Source organism: Pipistrellus hanaki, assembly GCF_964339955.1.
Source record: "Pipistrellus hanaki genome assembly, chromosome: 2".
Taxonomy (NCBI): domain Eukaryota; kingdom Metazoa; phylum Chordata; class Mammalia; order Chiroptera; family Vespertilionidae; genus Pipistrellus; species Pipistrellus hanaki.
The window spans coordinates 199,510,357-199,530,806 of record NC_140504.1 but is presented as its reverse complement, the minus strand read 5'-3'; the positions used below and the strand labels follow the sequence as shown (position 1 = coordinate 199,530,806).

General features: G+C 66.5%; 3 protein-coding genes across 5 annotated transcripts in view; 1 reads left to right on the top strand and 2 right to left on the bottom strand.

Moving 5' to 3' along the window:
- GNB1 (G protein subunit beta 1) overlaps nucleotides 1–3,523 on the bottom strand; it is a 55,077-nt gene extending 51,554 nt beyond the window's left edge. Inside the window, exon 1 of one of the 3 annotated variants that reach the window (XM_084873483.1) lies at nucleotides 3,500–3,523. The gene's annotated coding sequence lies outside the window, so the exon portion shown is untranslated. Of the gene's footprint in view, nucleotides 1–2,650; nucleotides 2,902–3,499 lie in introns of those variants that run through there. The other 2 variants (XM_084873482.1, XM_084873481.1) reach the window with 2 other exon arrangements.
- On the top strand, nucleotides 840–17,212 carry CALML6 (calmodulin like 6; the record flags this gene model as incomplete). Its single annotated transcript, XM_084871335.1, is given in 6 exon segments — nucleotides 840–898; nucleotides 16,207–16,426; nucleotides 16,428–16,464; nucleotides 16,549–16,693; nucleotides 16,884–16,984; nucleotides 17,056–17,212. Coding segments are annotated over 6 exon segments (609 nt in total). The 3' UTR covers nucleotides 17,103–17,212.
- A 229-nt stretch (nucleotides 17,213–17,441) lies between these two features.
- Nucleotides 17,442–19,319, bottom strand: TMEM52 (transmembrane protein 52). Its single transcript, XM_084871929.1, has 5 exons — nucleotides 19,198–19,319; nucleotides 19,078–19,121; nucleotides 18,958–18,999; nucleotides 18,112–18,287; nucleotides 17,442–18,033 (listed from the first exon to the last, which is right to left on the bottom strand). The coding sequence occupies exons 1-5, from the start codon at nucleotides 19,264–19,266 to the stop codon at nucleotides 17,855–17,857; spliced, it is 510 nt and encodes a 169-aa protein (XP_084728055.1). The 5' UTR covers nucleotides 19,267–19,319; the 3' UTR covers nucleotides 17,442–17,854.
- Nucleotides 19,320–20,450: the final 1,131 nt, after the last annotated feature.

Below are 20,450 nucleotides of genomic sequence, written 5' to 3'. Positions count from 1 at the left end.
TAAAAATTTCCATCCATATTCTACAGCCTTTGGCAATCTTTTGAATCTCTTCGGAGATTAATTAAATCTGAGGAAACTTACTTCCAACTCCCATCAAAATCAGAAATAATTCAAGATATGAAACCAAGAGAAATATTTATTAAGGAGTCGTTCAAGTTCATTCTGTTCAGTACTTGTCTGCTGTAAACTCAGATATCGTACAAGAGGGATGGTTTTGGTCTGGTGGCTGTGTTCATTGAAGAAAGTGTCAATTCTGAGGCAGAAGTGCAGACTGAACAATTTCCTCTGCAGGCACACTTTTTGTTTTTGCTTTTTTTGTTTTGTTAATCCTCACCCGAGGTTATTTTTTTTTAATGTTTTCATATATATATATATATATATATATATATATATATATTTTATTGACTTCAGAGAGGAAGGGAGAGGGAGAGAAACATCACTGGCAAGAATCATGCATCGTATGCCCCTGACTGGGGATCGAGCCCACGACCCAGGCATGTGCCTGACCTGGAACCAAACCGGGACCTTCTGGCTCACAGGTCACTGTCCAACTACTGAGCCACAGCCCGAGGATATATGTACCACTGGTTTTAAAAGGAAGTGGGAAGGAGGGGAAGAGAGACAGAGAGACATGCGAGAGACACAGAGATTGGTTGCCTCCCGCAGGTGCCCGTCAGGGCCAGGGATCAAAACCTGAAATTCAGCCCATGCCCCTGACCAGCAATTGAACCTGAGACCCTTCCGTGGGTGGGCCAATGCTCTAACCACTGAGCCCGAAGTCAGGGCTCTGGGCACACGTGTCTGCGTAAACCAGGTGTCACACAGAGGGATGACTGTCCATGGCTGTGCGGACCATCCCAGCGGATGACATGGCGCCTGAGCGCAGGGAGGACTGCGAGTGAGCCAGGCAGGTCACACCTTGCTTTCCTAACTCTCACCTTCTAAGAAAGAGGTGGCAGCAAAGGCGGTGAAACCAGCAGCACTAAGGGTGCGAGGCTCAAAGGACAGGGGCCTGGCTGCCGAGCGGGGTGGCCTCACCCGCCCAGCGACCCCCACTCGGGCAGCTCTATGTGTTCCCGTGAAATCCAGCCAGGCGGCCACCAGCTCCGGGGGAGGTCTCACACGATCTCCATGTCGGTGGCACCGGCTCCGTCCCCCGGCCACAAGTAAGGAAGCAAAAAGGGAAGTGCCTGTCCGCTTCGGCTTTAGCAGTAAGCACCATCCGGAAGGACCCGGAATAGACCCTATCGATCTTACTGAAATTCAAACAAAAACCTTCCTTTCCGATAAAGAACCCTCCGCCCCCATCCCCACCCCCCAAAAAGGCGACAGCTTCCAATTAGGAAACAGAGTCTTACAGAAATCGGATCGAGGAGAATGCTCTGAAGACCTTATCCAGGACCTGGAATGTCCCACAAAGCAATTAATCCTAAAAAATAACGGGCGTATCTTCTTAGTTAACAGTCATCTCAGAAGAGACTCCGGAGGACCAAATCTTTGGGATCAGGCTACCGGGTAGATAGCAAAGTGAGAAACACAAAAACCCCCAAACCACAGCCACAGGCGCCCCCCCGCCCCGCGCCCCGCGGTCCTCTGGGGGCGGCCGGTCCGGCCGGGGCTCGGCCTCCGCGGGGGGCCGGCCGGCAGCCCCTCCCCCACAGCGCCCGCGGCCGGCCAGGCCCGCCGGGCAGCGGGGCACCGGCCCCCGGGCTCCGCTCCCGCCCCGGCGCCCGGCCCGCGCGGCGGCCCCACACCCGGCGCGGAGGGTCCGGGCGCGCGCGGCGCGGACAAAGGCGGCGGCGGCCGCGCCATCTTGTCGCGGGGCCTGGACGCCCGGCCATTCATCAGGGCGCGGGGCCGCGGGGACCCCGGCCAGCCCCGCGCTCGGTCCCCTCCCGGCCCGCCTGCCGCCGCCGCCCCGCACGCAGGCCCCGCGCCGCGCGAGGCAGGAGGCGGCGAGGACGGGCTCGCCACGGGCTGCCCCCGCTTCCCGGTGGACGGGCCGACCGACAGCCCGGCCGCACAGCCCCCGCGGCCCCGCGGCCCCGCCTCACCCATCGCCCCGCACCGCGCCGTCACCGAACCCGGTCCGGCCCGGAGCCGCCGGAAGAGGCGTCCGGTGCCCACGTCCCCGCGGCCGGCGCCCACACCCACCGCAACCCGCCGCCGCCTTTGTTCTCCGGCCCCGCGGGAGCCCGGTGCCGCCCGGCCCGGCCCGGCCCGGCCCAGGCCCCGCCCAGAACCCCGACGGGACCCCGCACCCACCCCGGACCCCGACCGCCGGACGCCGGGACCCAGGGGCCCAGCACCCGGACCGCGAGCCCGGACCCCGCTCCCCCGACCCGAACCCCGGCCTGGAGCCCAGACCCCGGCCCCGCAGGCCACCTCCGGCCCCGGGACCCCGGATACGGGCCCCCGCCCCGACCCGGCCGCCGCCCGCAGGCCCCCGCCCCCGCCCCACGGACCCGCCCGGGCGCGGCAGGAAGAGCGGCCGCGGCGGGTGGGGGCGGGGGGCCTGCGGGCGGCGGCCGGGCGCCGCGGGGAGGCCCGGGTCCGGCCGCGGGGCAGGGGCAGCGGCAGCGGGGCCGGGGCCGGGGCCGGGGCCGGGGCCGGGGCCGGGGCCAGGCCGGGCGGGGGCCGCCGCGCTCACCTCGGCGCTCGTCCCGCCGGCTGCGCCCGCGCCGCGCCTCAGCCTCGGCCGCCGCTCCGGGAGGGTCACGCTCGAGCCGCCCCGCGGGCGCTGCGGCAGGTGCGCGGCGAGGTCCGGTCCGTCCCCGGGCGGCTGCTCCTCTCCGCGCCCGCGCCCGCCGCCGCCGCCTCCGTCCGCCCTCAGACGCCTCCAGCCATCGATGGGCGCGGCGGCCCCTGTCCGCAGCCCCGGGAAACCCCACGGCCGCGTCACCGCGCACGCCGCGCGCACGCACGGCCCGGCCTCTTCCCTGGCGCGCGCACGCACGCACGCGAGCTTCCTCCTGCCCGGCCGGCGCGCGAGGCAATTAAAGGGGCCGCGCCCGCCCCGACCGCCTGGGGTGCGGGCCGCAGGGCGGGGGTCTGGTCCCGCCTCGCCCCGCCCCGCCCCAACACCCGAACCCCCAACCGCACAGGCGCCCGCAGCACCCTGCCCCGCATGCGCCCAGCCCCGGCCGCCCTCAGCCCGTGGGTCCCAGGAGCTGGCCGAGGTCGGCCTCCCGGGCCCCGGGCCGGGGCCGGGGCGGGGGCCGGCGGGAGCGGCCACCTGGGGGCCAGGGCGGTCGGCCTGGACTGGCGCTGAGAGTCAGCGGGCGGCCGGGGTGGGCATGGCCCTGCGGCCCGGAGCCACCGCCGCCACCCCCGTCCTCGGCTGGTTCCTGGCTCCCGGTTCCAGCGATGCCCGCCACCCGCCTCTGCACCGCGAGGCCTGCAGCCCGGCCCCATCACCACCTCCAGGCCTCAGCCCCGCCACCCCTGCCCGCCGGGCTTCAGCCCCTGCGAGCGGCCCAGCGCCCAGCGGGGCCCTCACCCAGGCCACAGCCTCCGGCCGTCACCCCACTCCCCGCCTGTCTCCGGGCCTGTGTCTGGGTGGCCCTGCCGTCCAGCCTGGAGCCTGGACCTTCCCACCCAATAGGGGAGGCTCTCCAGGTGCCGGCCGCCCCCTGGGCCTTCCCTTCTGCTCGCCCACCAACCCCTCCATCTTGTAGCCCTTCCTGGGCTCCTGGCTCAGGACCTCCAGGCTTGTCCCAGGCCTTCCCTGCTCCAGCCCTAAAGTCAGCCATTTCCCCCAAGGAACCCTGATTCCTCCTGGTGCTTCAGGGCCGGATTGGGGCTCCGGGAGTGCTCGGTGCTCCTGGGGTGTCATTGCCTGTGGTCCCTGCCGGTGGACAGAACTGGGGAGCACATGTGTACACACACACACACACACACACACACACCCCACCCCCAGGTAGCCAACTTCCCATGGCCTCCGACACCCTGCTCCCACCCCCACAGGGGCTCCACAGAGCCTCCGGGGTCCCCACCCCTGCAGAGGGGCTCACCTCCTCAGCCTAGCAAGAACCGAACCAACTGATCACTCCTCTGGGTAAAGCTGGCAGTTCCTATGCCCCCCCAAACCTGCAGGTGCCTCTGCCCTCCCATCGCCACCCCCAAACCTGCAGGTCCCTGTGCCCTCTGAGCGGTGGGTCCTCTCGGCTCCCTGCACACGGAGGCCACCACGCTTAGCAGAAGGGATGGCAGAGGAGGAGGAGGGAGCAAGTGGGAATGTGGGTGGAGGCCACCAGGCCGGGGAGCCAGAGGGGTGCGGGGTCTGTGAGGACAGAAGGAGGCCTGGGGGGACCCTCAGAACCCTCACCCAAGGGCCGTGCTGGGTACCAGGCTGCAGCCTGCCTGCATCAGGGGCTCTTAGAGGCCCGCCGGCCCAGGCTCTCCTGCCCCCACCATTTTCCCCGTCAGCTCTTCCCAGTTGCACCAGGGCTGCAGGGCAGGGACCCTGGACCACTGCCCACCCCGGGGGTTCCAGGGTTTCGGGGGCGGCCCCAGCACCCCAGCTCATCTGTAGGTCGGCCAGGTGTGGCAGCACCTTCCCTGGACGTGCCCTGTGGCCTCGGACGGAAGTCCTCCTTCGTGCGTTTCTGGACGGGGGTGAGGGGCAAAGGTGAGGGACGGAGCAGGGGCCCAGGTCCCTGTTCCCAGATCCCTCCCTGTGCAGCCAGGCCCTCAGCCTTCCCTGCTGTGCCCTGAGGGCCCAGGCACCCCTTCCCGCACCAGTTCCCAGGCTCAAGGCCTCTGGCTCTGGGGCACGTGGCTGGGGTGTGGTCAGCTCTCAGGAACCCACAGGACCTCAGGGTCTGAAGGCCACGTGTGGGGGCCCGTGCTCTCCCTGCCCTTCCCCTCCCTCCCGCCCAGGCCTCCTGCAGTTTGGCCCCAGCTGCTGCCCGGCCCCGCCTCCACGGGGCGCCCCGCCTCCACGGGGCGTACACCCAGGCCCTGGTGGATGGGGGTGAGCCCCCGCCCGGCGGCAGGAACCCAGGCTCCTGATTGCCCGCCTCAGGCCCTTCCTCGGGAGACGTACGTGGCTGAGAGACCAGCCTGTGGCCCCGAGCCCACGGCTGCACTGGCCGGCAAGGTCCCACCCAGGGCCAGGCCGACCGGCAGCTGCAGGGCGGAGCAGGGCCCCGGGCGGGGCGGGGCGGGGGGGGGGGGGGGCCTGCTCGGGTGCCGGGCTGAGAGCCAGGCCTTCACAGAAAACCTGGGGGGCCCAAATGCATAATTCAGACGCCCCCCCACCCCCACCCCATCTGCTCCTCAGCGGGACTCGGCCTAACAGGGAACTGGGTCTCTTCAAACGTCAATTACTCCAGCAATCTGTGCACAGAAGCAGGACACCCGCCTCCCTGGGCGCTCGGCCCGGCTTTAAAGGGTCTGGGAGCCGAGGGGGCTCCTGCAGGGTCTGTGGGTCCCGCGGGGCCAGGTCTGGCTCCGCCACGTGGGGCCTGGCGCTGCTGCCAGTAAGTGAGGCAGGAGACTGACCTGCCTGGAGCCCCAGAGGACCAGGGAGGAGGGAGAGGGAGGAGGGAGAGGGAGCGAATGTAGGTGATCCAGACGCGATAATTAGTCCCTCGGCTTCCAGGCACAGGGTCTGGTGACAAACGGGGTCAGGATGGCGTAGCTGAGCCCCGGGTGCAGCAGGCAGCGAGGGAGCGAGGGGAGCCCTGTGGGCGCTGGTGGGGAGCTGATGGGGGCTGGTGGTCTCAGAGCCCACGGAGGGGTCCAGGCAGGGTCCAAGATGGGTGTGGCCAGCAAGGTTGGGCATCAAGGCCCAGGAGGCTGGTGTGCCGGGCGGACGGCCTGGCCAGCCCTGGGGACGATGCTGGCATTGCCTCTGCTGCCAGCGCCCCGAAGGACCCCTGTCCCTCCCCCCTGTTCCCCCTCCCCCGCCGCAGAAGCAGCCCCTCTCCCCGCTTCCTGTCCCAAGTCCCACCCATGCCTCTTGTGACCTGACCTCAGAGCCTGGCACCCTCCTGGTCACCCCCTTTGCTCAGGAGCCGGACATCCCTCATGATGGAGAGGCGAGGCCGGCCCCATCGATGGGTTTGGGAGCTGCAGACACACGTGCACGAGGGCGCCTTGGGCTGAGAGCACCAGCCTCTCTGACAGAGGAGGACACAGCCTCAAGCGGGAGGCGCGGTCAGGCCCTCGGGCTGCAAGCGGCAGGAGCTTAAAGCAGCTGACCCGGGAAGGAGTCCGTGCGCGGTTGTTGGGAATCAGGCGTGGCTGGATCCAGGCGTTCCCTGAGGCCATGTGGCTTCCCGCTTGGCTCTGCTCCCAGCCCCTCCCATGGTGCTTCCTCTTCTCTCTCTCTCTGCCTGGCGGGTGGTGGCTGCCTCCTGTCACCCCCTGCCTGGAAGCCACGGGCCCCAGAGGCTCCGGAGTGGCCCGTGTGGACCCAGGAGGCCGGACTCCGTGCGGTCCTGGCGGCGGGGGATGGAGGAGCCAGAGGAGGGCCCTCCCGGGACACCCCGGCTCCCACAGCTAAATGCGGTCCCCAGGCTGCAGGGCGGGGTAGCGAGGCCGACCCCTCTGCCTGTTGGCTAAAAGCAGGACCATGGCAGCACAGGCCCAGGCTCCTGGCTCCTCCGGGCCCGCCCTGCCTCTGGCCTCTGGGCCCTAAACCGGATGCTGGGTCAGAGCCTGGAGGGACAGGGCTGGGCAGGCTCCAGCCTGCGCCCTGCACTCTGCCCCAACCCTTACCACAGCCTGGGGGCATCCCGAGTGCCCAGAGACAGCCAGTGCTCCCACCACCCAGCCCCATTTCCTGTCCGCAGGCGGCTCCTTGGCAGGGAGGCCACAATGGTTCCTGTGCTTCCCGCAGCTGCCTGCAGGCCGGAGAGCCCCAGCCCAGCCTAGTGCGGCTCTGCCCGAGGCACATCCTGGGCCTGGGCTGGGCCTGGGCCTGGGCCTGGGCGGCTGGGCCCCTGGAAGTGCATGCAGACACTCAGAGGCCTGGGGGGGGGTGGGGGGGGGGGCGGGGGGCGGGCAGGAAAGGGCACACACAGACACTCTCACCAATGCACCAGAGAAATGAGGGGCCAGGCAAGCTGGAGGAGAGAGGCAGCCACTGTGCAGGCCAGGCCTTGGGCTCTGAGCCCTGGAGACCCCTCTGGTGCCCGGCCCTGCTGCTCCCAAGCCTCCTGTCCGCAGGTTCCCTGTTTCCCACGGCCAGTACCTGCCAGGAGCACAGCGTGCACCTGTGGCACCAGCGGGCAAGGGGCCTCGCAGGCCCCCTGAGCCCTCTCAGGCCCCCCAGGACAGTGACAGCTCAAGGACAGACTCGGGGCGGCCCTGGAACTGCCCTCCCACCCCAGGAAGCGGCCCGAGGTCTCCTGATGCGAAGACCCCACAGGGGCCGTGTCCAGCCCGCAGCCCCGGGCAGAGCAGCCTTCCCTGAGGGCAGGGGAGCAGCGTCCATAGGGCAGGGGCACGGGGGCGGGGCCATCTCACACCCCCAGGTCACATCTGTCTGGCCACACCCACCACTGGTGTTGTCACATGGCGCCCCGGCCCTGGGCGTCCCGAAGGAACGGCCCTTTCCTCTGAGCCTTCATCCCGGGTGCTCTCCCAACTGCCAGACCCGCAGGGACTGTCACCTCCAACAGGAAGACCCAGCTGCCCGGCCAGCGCGGCTCAGTGGTTGGGCGTTGACCTATGGACCAGGGGGTCACGCTTTGATTCCCGGTTAGGGCACACACCTGGGTTGTGAGCTCAGTCCCCAGTGTGGGGCGAGCAGGAGGCAGGCAATCAACGATCCTCTCCCATCATTGATGTTCCTCTCTCCCTCTCCCTTCCTCTCTGAAATCAATCTGTATATACGATATATAAACCTTCACTCCTGGTTTAAAAAGGAGTTTCTGTCCCTCACCTCCACCCCAGTGCTCCTCCCCCACGCGCCCCTAGCAAGGTGGTTTACCTGCCACCGGCTGACGAACACGTGAGCTGTTCTACCTTTCGGCCACTGTGATTAGAGCTGCTATGAACTGCCGAAACCGGTGTGGCTCAGTGGATAGAGCGTCGGTCTGCGGACTGAAAGGTCCCAGGTTCGATTCCTGTCAAGGGCATGTACGTTGGTTGCGGGCACATCCCCGGTAGGGGTGTGCAAGAGGCAGCTGGTCCATGTCTCTCTCTCATCGACATTTCTGGCTCTCTATCCCTCTTCCTTCCTCTCTGTAGAAAAATCAATAAAATATTATATATTAAAAAAAAAAAAAGAAAAAAAGAAAAAGAACTGCTATGAACTATGCTGTGCCAGCAAGGCCAGGGGTGACCCTGAAGGGCAGGGTGTGTGTGATAAGGATTAGAAAAGACAGACAAGAGAATAAAGCTGGGGCTAGGCGGGACGCTGCTCTCTCTCTCTCTCTCTCTCTCTCTTTTAATATATATATTTTATTGACTTTCTTCAGAGAGGAAGGGAGAGGGACAAAAAGTTAGAAACATCAATGAGAGAGAAACATCGATCAGCTGCCTCTTGCACCCCCCGCCCCCCACTGGGAATGTGCCCGCAACCAAGGTACATGCCCTTGACCGGAATCGAACCCGGGACCCTTCAGTCCACAGGCCGACGCTCTATCCACTGAGCCACATCGGTTTTGGCGGGACGCTGCTCTCTGATGAAGAGACAGCGCCAGCGAATGCAAGCTGCGTCTTTATTTTACAGCCAGATTCCAGGAGGCAAAAGAAGGGCGCGGTGAAGTTCTCCCGAGTTTTCAATCCGCTCCGTTACGTGCATCTGAACTCTATCGAGCCCACATCACTCAGCCTCCTGGGACCACAGGTTCGGACCTTAAGGGCAGCTTACAACCACAGCCTTTGACTGTAATTGTGCTGGGACTTGCACATGGCTTTGCCACGAGAGGATCGTGTTCTGTCATCAGTCCGGGGCTTGAACCTGTCTGAACGCTGTAGCCGCCCTCCACAATGAACGTCTGTTTTCCGTCCTTTTGAGCATGTGTTCAGGGGTGGGATGGTGGGGTCTTTGGACAGCTCTGACCTCAGGAACTGCCGCACCGTCTTCCACGGCAGTCCTGCTGGTTTACCCCCCAGCAGCCACACACGGGTCTGATGGCTCCCAGTTCTTACCAGCACTTATTACTGTCTGCCTTTTAAAACAATATTTTAGCCAAAACTGGTTTGGCTCAGTGGATAGAGCGTCGGCCTGCGGACTGAAAGGTCCCAGGTTCGATTCCGGTCAAGGGTATTTACCTTGGTTGTGGGCACATCCCCAGTAGGGGGTGTGCAAGAGGCAGCTGATCGATGATTCTCTATCATCGATGTTTCTAACTCTCTATCTCGCTCTCTTCCTCTCTGTAAAAAAACCAATAAAATATATTTTTAAAAATATATAAAAATAAAAAAATATATTTTATTTCAGAGAGGAAGGGAGAGATAGAAACATCAATGATGGGAGAGAATCATTGATCGGCTGCTTCTTCTACCTGCCCCCCACCCCCACCCCGGCCCACTGGGGCTCAAGCTCACACCCCAGGCACATGCCCTGACTGGGAATCGGGAATCGAACCTGGACCTCCTGGCTCAGCCACTGAGACACGCTGATGAGGCTGAGTTTGTTTTTGATTGTGGTGGTTGTGGGGCTGTGAGGGCTCTTGCGTATTCGGGGCACTAGACCGGTGTCAGATACGTGATTTGCAAACACTTTTCTCCTGTTCTGCCCGTTGTTTTTCCCTCTCCATTGATAGTGTCCTTGGGCACAGACCTTTAATTCGGAGGAAGTCCCATTTACCTCTTTTTCGTTTCTGTGTTGCGTATGGATTCGGTGTTACAGCTAAAGAGCCGTTGTCAGATCTAATTCTGTGGAGACATGCTCCTTTATTTTCTCCTGAGTTTTATAGCCTCCGGTCTTACCTCTGGGTCTCCGGTCCATTTTCAGTTACATCTGTGTGGGGTGCGCAGTGCGCGCCCCCCCCCCCCCCCCCGTTTAATCAGGAAGCGTCGGGCCTCCAGCCGCGTTCTCTTTCGAGGCCGTTTGGCTGTTCAGGGCCCCTCGAGATTCCCCGGGATGTAGAAAACCAGCCGGAGCACTCACACTCCAGAGCTTCTTCTCCATCCTCTGAGAATTCGCTTCCCCGGCAATCGCTGTCAGTTGGGTTCAAATAAACTCATAAAAACTCCCACCTGGCTGGTGTGGCTCCGTGAGGGGGCGGGTTTGAGGTACAAACAGGAGGGAACCTCTCTCTCTCAAATCAATAAACGTATCTTTGGGTGAGGACTAAAAGTAAAAATAAATAAAGATTATCTAGAGACTTGAACATTTTTCTTTTTTGGGGGGGAGATTTTTTATTGATGGATTGATTTTTAGAGAGAAAGGAAAGGGTGGGGGGAGGAGAGACGGAAACAGACAGACATGATGCTTGTCCCACTCACTGGGCCATCGCTGGCTGATTCCCGCAGGCAGCCTGCCAGGGGAGCCAGAGCTGCCCTGGCCTGCGGGGTGATGCTCTAACCAGCTGGCTACCCAGCCAGGGCCGAGGCACGGATGTTTTCTAGGTCCACATCACTGAGGCACGTCTTGGGGTGGCTGGTTCTGAACCCCCACAGGGTCACGGGGCCAGGGCTGCAGGGACCAGCACGAGGTCCAGGGCTGGACGGAGGGGCACGCGTAACGGGGCCAGGAGGCAGGACAGGGCTAGGCCTGGAGTGCTGGGCCTGGGGGTGCCTCGGAAGGAAGAAGGAGGGGCCCCTCCTGTCCCTCACCTCCGCCCCCGTGCTCCTCCCCCAGGCGCCCCTCGCCAAGCCCCTACTCACCCACAGGCTGCCACCTTCCACCCAGAGCCTTCCTAGCACCGGGCCGGGTTTTGTCTGCAGAGCAGAGACCGCCTCCCCCCGGCACAGCCTGGAGGGGCTCTGGGCACAGTGGCTGTGCTGGCTGCTGGTGGCACAGGTGTTGCAAGGGGTCGCACTCCTGGGGTCTCGCTCCTGGAGGCCCCGAGTCCCATCCCTCGGAGGTCCCTTACTTCCGCTGAACCCCAGGAACACTTCAGCCCGGGGTCTCCTCCTCCCCTCCCCCACCCCCGGGCAAGGCAGGTGACCGGGACCCTCTGCCTCCTGAGCCGCCTTCCTCTGCCCTTTGCCCCGTCCGGACTGCAGCCTGTCAGGACCTCGGGCAGCTCAGCACTTCCACCCACCTTCCACCTTCGGAAGTGGAGGAAGTGGAGGTGGGTGCCAGGGGGCTGAGGGGGCGCCTGGGTTCTGGTGTGGGCGGGGGTGGGGTGGGGAACAGCTATGGGAGGGTCCCTGGGTCCCTCCTGTGCTCCCTGCCCCTCTGCCCTAGGCCACCAGGGAGTCAGGTGGGGGCCACAGCAAGTGCTGGGGGTTGGAGAAGACAGCAAATCCCCAGGCCCCAGTGCACCCTGCAGCGTGCCCGTCCCCAGTCCCGGGGTTCGGTCCCGCAGGGCCTCCACAGGGACCTCCCTCTGGCCCTCAGCTCCCTGTGCTCCTCCACAGGGACCTCCCTCTGGCCCTCAGCTCCCTGTGCTCCGGTCGGAGGGCTGTTTGCCTGGGATCCTGCCCCTGAGGCCCAGCCCGCCCCGGGGAGATGATGCAAGGTGTGCTGGGAGGAGCAATCCCAAGCAGGCAGGAGGGGGCCGAGGGCCCCGAGAGGGTGCGGCTGGAAGGGGCGGTTTCGGAGCCAGAGGCTCTGCGGGCAGGAGGCCTGCAGGGGAAGGACGAGGTGGGCTGGAACCCCAGGCAGCCGGTGCTGGTGGAGCTCAAAGCACACTGGTCCCTCCAGGGTGGCTGGGCCTGCGGGCAGAGTGTTTTCAAAACCAGTGGTTGGGGCCCAAGGGTGCTGCCTGGAGCCAGGCCGGCAGCTCTCTGACGTCAGCCTGGGACTGTCTGTGTCTGCTATTCTCTGGGCTCACCTGCCCAGGGTCCCCCTGGGGCGGCTGAGCCTGCCAGGTCAGACTTCTGAGTGGCCCCATGGCCTCCGGCAGCCCCTGGGGCTGTGGCCTGGGTTGGGGTGGTGTCAGATCTGAGGCCTGGGCCATGGTGCCCGCCTCTGCCTCCTGGCCCTGCCCACCACGGGCCCGGGGTGCTGCCCGAGGCCAGGCCCTGCGCACAGGCAGGACAGCCCTCCAGGCTCCTGCCCCTGGGCCGCGGGGCAGGCAGGCCTGAGGCTCTGGATGCATTTGGGATCTCAGCTTCCGTACACAGGACCTGCTGTGCCACATTCACAGGAGATCCAGGAAGGCAAGGAAGAGCCACCGGGACATTAAGCCTTAAGCCGGAGCCCGCGGGGGAGCAAGGGGCCAGGGCCCGGGCCGGCGGCGGGGTCTCAGCGCGCCCGGCGGGGCCCCTGCAGCGCAGCCGCCGAAGGCAGCCGGCCGGGTCCTGCCCCCACCGGTCCGCACAGCGGGGTCGCCCCGGGGCTTCTCTGCGGGCCAGTGGCTCCCGCTCCGGGTCCTCGGGGCGGTGGGGCCGAGCGCGGCTCGGAGGGCGGGGCTCGGAGCCGAGGCCCGGGCGGTGGACTCCGGACGGAAGCCCCGCCCAGCTCCGTCCGCGGGCGGCCGAGCTCCCGCCGCAGACCGGAACTGCGGGCCCCGCCCCGCCCCGCCCCGCCCCGCCCCGCCCCGCCGGCCTCCCGCGGCCCGCGAGCGCCGCCTGGTGCCCACGCGCGGAGTGGCCGCCCGGCGCCGCTTCCGGGTTAGGGTTGATTGACGGGGCGGTGCCAACAGACGGAGGGGGGGGGCAGAGAGAGAGGGGGCGGAGTCTACGAGCGTGGGGCGGGGCCAATGGGAGGAGAGGGTGTGGCCGATAGGGAGAGGGGCGGGGTCTAGCGAGCGTGGGGGCGGGGCCGAGAGCCGTGCAAAACCTGAGACCTAATGACAGGGGATGACAGGGCAGGACCCTACGATGGGCCGGGGCAGGGGCAGGGGCAGGGGCAGGGGCAGGTCAGGGGCAGGGCCAAGGGGCAGGTCAGGGGCAGGGGCAGGTCAGGGGCAGGTCAGGGGAAGGATCAGGTCAGGGTCAGGTGTCGGTGAAGGTGGGCCCAGGGAGGAGGGCGGGTGTGGGTGAGGACACCCGCCTTTGCCTCTGCAGACGGATGGCGGAGCTTGGCCGGCTCTGGAGGCCCCCCCACCTCCAGCTGAGCCGGGAGCCCCTCTCCTGCCTTCGGACTGTGCGCTCTGGGCTCTCAGGCCTGCTCTCTGGGCCTCCTGCTCGCAGCCGCAGGTCCTGGAATCTCTTAGACGCCACAGCCACGTGAGCCAAGTCCCTATAATAATAAAAAAAAATCTGGTGGCCCTGGCCGGTGTGGCTCAGTGGATAGAGGGTGCTTCAAGTCCCTGGGCTGTGCACGCGGGAGTGGTCAGGAGGGTACACGTTAGAGGGCGTGTTCTTTGGTAGTTGTTAATCCTCACCCCGGGATAAATTTTTTACTGATTTTTATAGAGAGAGTGGGAGGGAAGGAGGAGAGGGTGAGAGAGAGAGAGACACCCATGTGAGATTGTGAGACACAGCGTTTGGTTGCCTTCCAAATGGGCCCCTAGAGCCTTCCAGGCCTGGGATCGAGCCTGCTCCCCAGGTGCATGCCCTTGACTGGAAATGGAACCTAAGACCCTTTGGTCCTCAGGCCGTCGCTCTAACCACTCAGCACACCAGCCAGGGCTACGTGGTTGTTTTTTTTTAATCAATAATAATAATAATAATAAAAAAGATTGTTGTCTTGGCTGGTATGGCTCAGTTGGTTGGGCCTTGTCTGGTGCACTAAATGTCACTGGTTCGATTCCTGGTCAGGGCACATGCCCAGGTTGCAGGTGTGACCCCCAGCAGGGGGTGTGCAGGAGGCAGCCAATCGACGTTATGCTCCTGCATGGACCTTTCTCTTTCTCCCTCTCCCTTCCTTGCTCTCTGAAAAGAAAATAAAAATATCGTGGCATGTAACTACGTTCAGTGTCCCTTCCCTTTGTGGGGTAATGTTTTATGGAAACGTCACCACGGAACCGATGAGCAGGTGAGAAAGTCCTGCACAGCGAGATCTAGACGCATGGAGCTGGACCAACGTCCGGGCCCAGGCCCCGCTGGAGTGAGGTGATGTGGCCCCACGTGTCTTCTCCTCGCCCACACCCCTGCCCCTGCGTCCCTGCCCTGGCGCCCACAGGCAGTGTGTGGACATGTGGATGTGGAGTTCTGATTCCTGTGGTTTGGGGTTCTCACAGGAGTGAGGGGGGCATCCTCTCAGCACGGGGACTGGCTCCCAGCCCTGCCCACCCGGGACCTGCGCCCGCCACGGCCGTCCTGTCCCGTCAGCACAAATCCTGTGGCCTCAGCAGCTGGCCTGGCCTCGGCGGGAAGCTGGAGGCTGGAGCCAGCGTGGGGAGCATGGGGGAAGGGAAGACGGGGCCTGGCTCACCTGCTCAGACTCATCAGGCGGCTCCAGGCTGGGGCAGGTGTGTGTGCGTGTGCGTGCGCGCACGTGTGTGCGTGTGTAGTGCGTGTGTGTGTGTGTGCATGGGTGTGCATGTGAGACTCTGGGGACCACACACCAGGTGGGAGGGGGACAGTGAGGGGAACTAAGGGGGCTGTCCGGGGCTCTCCCTGGGGGCAGGGGCTGGAGGGGGTGGAAGGACCCCCCTTCACAGGTCTCGTGCTCATTTGAGGGGGGACAGGGGCCGGGGGACAGGGCTGAGGCACTGGGAGGCGGGCGGGCGGGTGCCTGTGTCTCAGGCTGAGCCTGTGTGTGCAGGTGTGTGTGCAGCTGTGACAGCTCGTCACCGAGTAGCCTGGCTCCTGGCTCCCTCGGGAGCCGGCTCTGCAGCTCTGTGTGGAAAGGAGGTCAGGTTTCACGAAAAGCCCAGAATAGCCCCGTGAGCCCGGAGGAGACCTGGCCTGGCCTCCCGGTGGCCGGTCTGGCCCCGGTCCTGTGTCCTGGCCCTTCCCCCGGCCACAGGAGGCAGCCTCCGGGGCGGGGGCCTCAGCCCTGCTGCACACGCGCGGGAGGGAGGGAATGGGGGAGCGGGAGAGGCCTGCCTGCCCTCCCCATGTTTACAGCACCTGCCAGGCGCTGGCACTGCCCAGGTGTAGGCCCTCCAGGCACGAGGGGGATGCTGACCGGGGTGGACACCCAACAGGAACCCTCACAAATAGGTGACAACAGCCACTGTGAGGGTCCTGCCTCGGCGGGGGAGGCCTTGGCTGGGACCCAGGGCCTGAGGGGGGCTCCAGGCTGAGGGGATGCCCCGGGCCGAGGAGAGCCAGGACGGGGCCAGGCAGGGAAGGGCCAAGCCCGTCCCGAAATAGGCAGCAGGACCTCCTGGCCATAAAAGGATCTGGACCCTGGGCCCCAGGGACCCCAGGCAGCCAGGCCAGATAAACGGGCCACCTCGGCCTGTGCTCCGCCGCCGCCGCCGCCGCCCTGTGACCCGCACAGCGTCCTCCGGGCCGGCCGCAGACGTGGTGGGGCCGTCGGGCAGAGTCAGGGCTGCTGGGCGGGGAGCGGGCTGGGGCAGTGCTGGGGGCAGTGATGGACGGAGCCCCCGGGCGCAGGGACGGTGGGATCTGATGGAGGAAGAAGCCAGTGAGGCTGGGAGAGGGCAGTCGGGGGCCCAGACCGAGCCACCCTTTCGGAAAGCCGCCATGGGGGTGGCAGGCCGGCGGGGCCGGGACCGGCGCGGCCATCAACCACGTCTGTGTGCGGCCGGAATCCCCTTTCCTTCCTCCCCAGCCTCCGCCCTGGCCAGGCTCCTCCCCACGCCAGTCCAGGTGCCCTTCACCGGGTCTCACTGTGCCCCTGCTGTGGCCCCGCTGCAGCCCCTGCTCCCGCAGGTGCTGACCTGTGCGCTGGCCCCACCCAGGGCCTCCCCCAAGCTGCCTGGAGCCACGCCCATCTCTCCAGACCCACCACTTCCCCCCTTGTCCGGGAGCTGCTCTGGGCTGGGGCGTCCTTTTTATGTTAATGGTTTATTATTTTTTTAATCCTCACCTGAGGATATTTTCCACTGGTTCCTAGGGAGAGTGGAAGGGAGAGGGAAAGACAGAAACACATCAATTGGTTGCCTCCCGCACGAGCCCTGACCAGGGCCGGGGAGGAGCCTCCCATTACGGCACGTGCCCTTGACCGGAATTGAACCTGGGGACCCTTTGGTCAGCAGGCTGATGCTCTATCCACTGAGCCACACTGGCCAGGGCTGGGCCTCCTTTCTAAACCACACACTCTGAGGGGAGTCTGTGTCCTGGGGCCTCAAACCTCCCAGGACGGAGGGGCAGAGGCCCCGTGAAGCTGGCGGCGTGTCCCCCGTCCCCGCAGACGGAGCGCCTGACCCCCGAGCAGGTCAAGGAGTATAAGGGCATCTTCGAGATGTTCGACGAGGAAGGCAACAGGCAGGTGAGGACGGCCGAGCTGGAGCGGCTCATGAGCCTGCTGGGCATCAGCCCCACCAAGAGCAAAGCTGGCCTCCATGGCCAAGGACGTTGACCGCGACAGTGAGGCGGGCGGGGCCGGGGCAGGCCTGGGCGGCTGTGAGGGGGGCGGGTGGCCCCCCCGGGCCCTCACCCCGCTCCCCGCAGACAAAGGCTTCTTCAACTGCGACGGCTTCCTGGCCCTGATGGGCGTCTACTGGGAGAAGGCGCAGAACCAGGAGGGCGAGCTGAGGGCCGCCTTCCAGGTCTTCGACAAGGAGGGCAGGGGCTACATCGACTGGGACACGCTCAAGTAGGCCGGGCCGGGAGGGGCGCTGCCTGCGGCTGCCACTCAGCCAGGGTTCGGGGCGGGGGGGGGGGGGGGGGGGGGGCCCTCCCGCGGCTGCCACTCATCGCCGGGTTCGAGGGGCCCTGCCCCGCCACTCATCGCCGGGTTCGAGGGGCCCTGCCCCGCCACTCATCGCCGGGTTCGGGGCCCGCAGGTACACGCTCACGAACGCGGGCGAGCCCCTCAATGAGGCGGAGGCCGGGCAGATGATGAAGGAGGCCGACAAGGACGGGGACGGCACCATCGACTACGAGGGTGAGGGGGGCGGTGGGGCCTGGCAGCCCGCGGCCGGGCAGGCGGGTGCTGACCTGTCCCTCTGCCGCCAGGGTTCGTGGCCGTGATGACCGGAGAGTCCTTCGTGCTGGTGCAGTAGGAGCCGCCGCCGGGCCTGGGGAGGCTGACTGACCGGGAGCCCCAGCCCCAGCCCAGCCCACCCCCCTCACCTGCCCCGCCCACCCCAGCAAGTAGCCAATAAACGTGCCCCCAGGACTCCTGTGGCCCCGCCCCCGCCTGGCTTGGCTCAGATGTGGGTCAGGAAAGGGGAGGGGTTCTCCAGAGGCACCCAGGCTGTGACACCTGACCCCACCCACAGCCACAGCCACAGCAGAGGTGAGGCTGGGTGCAGGGCGGGCCCAAGCACTCAGCCTGTCCCCCTGGGGGGCGGTGGCGGCCGAGAGCCCCTCCCGAAGCGAGCCCTTTCCTGCAGGCAGAGGCCACTTAGATACAAAGTTTATTCTCTCCAAAAAGCCGCGGAGGCTCAGACCTGCGGGACTCCCTGTGGGCAGAGGGCCTGCTGGGCCTGGGCCAGGGGCTGGGGCCGGATGTAGCAACCTGTGTGTGTGTGTGTGTGTGTGTGTGTGTGTGTCTGTCTGTCTGTCTGTCTGCCTGGAGTTGCATAGCAACGGGGCCAGGGCTGCAGCAATGTGCTGGACGGCAGGCCTTCCCGGGGGAAGGATGGGGAGGGGGCTGGGGTCTCCCGGGAGCACAGGGTGGCTGGTGGCGTTGGGAGACCTTCCCCACCCCCTCAGAGACACCAGGGTGAAGGCTGGGGGTGCTGGGCTTGGAGGCTCCGCTCCCCCGCCCTCCGGGGGTCCCGGGGCCCGAGGCTGCGGGGAGGGGCAGAGGCTACGGAGGCGGCGGCTCCTCCTGTCCGGGTTTGGCCATCCTCACAGCCTCGTCGTAGGAGGGGGGCAGCTCCAGGGTGTAGACGGGGCTGTAGGCGGGCGGGGTCATGGCGTCCAGGTCCAGCTCCGGGAAGGGCAGGGGCAGCTGCATGCCCAGCGGGTGCTGCACGGAGCTGTAGGCTGCAGGGAGCAGAGGTCTGTGGGCTGGGCCGGCTCTCCAGAGGGCGGGGGCCGGGAGGGTGTGTGTGCGGCACTCACAGGTCACGGTGCTGTGCGCCGGGCTGTCGCCGTCCCCGGGGAAGAGGGCCAGGTCGCAGGCCGGAGGCGCCGAGGGCAGGGGCCGGGCGCGGGCCCGCTTGCGGAGGCAGCAGAAGCGCACGCAGCTGGCCGTGACCCCGCACAGCAGCAGCAGCAGGACGGCGAGCAGGACGAGCCTGGGCGGGGAGCGAGACCACCTACCGCTGGACGCGCCCGCCACCACCCGCTCCCCATGCCCAGCCAGGGAGGCGGGAATGTTGGGGGGGGGGAGAGGGAACCACAGCCTGGCCAGGGTGGCTCAGTGGTTGGGCATCAACCTATGAACCAGGAGGTCCAGATCCCCAGTATGGGGCAAGCAGGAGGCAGCTGATCTGTGATTCTCATCATTAACGTTTCTCTCGCTCTCCCTTCCTCTCGTCAATAAAAGTGTTTTAAAAAGCATTTAAGAAATCTATCATTAAACACACACACACAGAGACCGCCCTCCAGGCCAGCCCCTCCTTCCCGCGGGAGCAGGCCGGGGCGCTGGGCCTGTGTCCGGCTGCCTGGCCGCCTCCGGGCTGCGCGGCAGCCTTGGGCTCGCTCCCAGGACACGCTGTCCCTGCCGCGGCGCGATCCGGTGCCCGGGCCAGGGGCCTCCCCGGGAGGGCGGGGAGCGGGACGCGGGCGAGCGGGCAGGAAGGGGCAGTCCGCGCGGAGCCGGGGGTCCGGGGCGGGCGGGCCCGGGGGAGAGCGCCCCGGGGCGGGGGGGGGCGCTGGGCGGGGGGCTGTCAGCCTCGGGGCGGCGGGGCCGGGCGCTGGGCCCGGGACCGTGGGGCGATCGGGCCGGGCTCCGGCCTCACTCACCCCACGTGCCACAGGCTGCTCCAGCGGGCGGGCGGCGGGCACCTGCGGGCGGGCACGGGCAGGGCGGTTAGCGCGCCCAGCCTCCCCGCCGCCCCCGCCCCGCCCCCCGCCCGCACTTACTGGTCCGAGGGCTCACAGCCGCCGGCCGCGGAACCGGGCGTCACCTGCGGGGACAGGGGAGCTGGGCTCGGCGCGCCGCCCGCAGACACGCCCCGGAGCCCGTCGGGCGCCCGGACCCACCTGAGGCAGCGGCAGCAGCGGCAGCAGCAGCCGCAGGAGCCCGCGCGCGGCCGGCGCCCCGGAGAGCATGCTGGGCGGGCGCGGAGCTCAGGCCCGGCCGCCGCTATATGAGGCCCCGCCCCGCGCAGGCCCCGCCCCCAGCTCCACCAGGGTCCCGTAACCACGCCCCGGCTCCGGCCCTAAGGGACCGCCCTCGGCCGTTCTTGCCCTCCTGGACCGTCTGGCATCCTGTGGCCGCAGGGCTTGGGGTGGCCTCAGGGGCTGGGGGTGGCCTCAGGGGTTGGGGGAGGCCTTGCCTTCGGCCTGTCCTGCCACTGGGCTGGGAAGTTGAGGCCAGCGGGGTGGCACCCAGGACAGTGAAGCCGGGCTTGGCACAGCGCACAGCGCCGGCAGAGCATGATGCCGGCGTGGGGGAGGCCCTCGGGAGTCCGGCTGGGCTCTGGGCCTGCTGTGTCCTGCGGGCGACCGTCTTCTGGGGGCGCTCTGTCTGAAGGCCAGGCTCAGTCTGGGCCTGGAGGGCCGCCGTCCAGTCGGCTGGGGAAGGCCAGATCATTCCTTCCAGGAGGTCCCCCTACCTCTCACCCCCCCGCCAGGTGCCGCCCCTCAGCCTCACCGTGCCCCCTACTCCCCCATCCGGTGACCAAGCTCCGCCGGGCAGGGCCGTCCACGCCGCACTCAGCTCACGCTCCACGGGCGTCCCTCCCGCTGCAGTGCAGTGTGGCCCCCTTGGGCAGGTCTCGCCGGGCTCCCTCCGGCCAGGACCTGCCAGGCACCTGCCCCTTGATCTCTGACCTCTGCCGCTGTCCCAAAGCTGTCCTGCACCCCGGCTGCAATGCAGCCTCCAGGGCCCCCCCAGCCAGGCTGCCCCCCCTCCAGCCTCACTGCCTTCCAGGCCCCTTGGGGTCAGACAGGACCTTGGCACTGAGTCCCAGGCCCAGCAGGAGGCCCCACCAGGCTCAGGAGGGGGCCTGCCCCTCTCGCGGGCACCCTAGGAGGAGGCGGGAACGCCCCTGCAGGGAGAACCTTCTGGGGCTGGGCTGGGCCTGCAGGTCCCCGGCTTCCCCTGTGGCTGCCCCCAAGGAGGAGGCAGCTGGGGCTCCAGCTGGTTAGCCCGTGACGGGTAGGGAGAAGCCTGGCTGTGCCCACTGGACAGGAGTCCTGCATAGTCCGGCCACTGTCTCAGGCTTGAGTGAGGGGGCAGGGTTAGGGTGAGGGTGAGAGTGAGGGTGAGGGAGGGGGCCGGGTTAGGGTGA

What these genes read in the sequence shown, in the direction of transcription:
- TMEM52 (XM_084871929.1), bottom strand. Translation starts at nt 19,266, where the DNA reads ATGCTCTCCGGGGCGCCGGCCGCGCGCGGGCTCCTGCGGCTGCTGCTG. An exon ending in GGCTGTGAGCCCTCGGACCA is followed by an intron (nt 19,000 to 19,077) that starts GTAAGTGCGGGC and finishes GCCCGCCCGCAG; the next exon opens with GTGCCCGCCGCCCGCCCGCT. An exon ending in GGCGCACAGCACCGTGACCT is followed by an intron (nt 18,034 to 18,111) that starts GTGAGTGCCGCA and finishes TGCTCCCTGCAG; the next exon opens with CCTACAGCTCCGTGCAGCAC.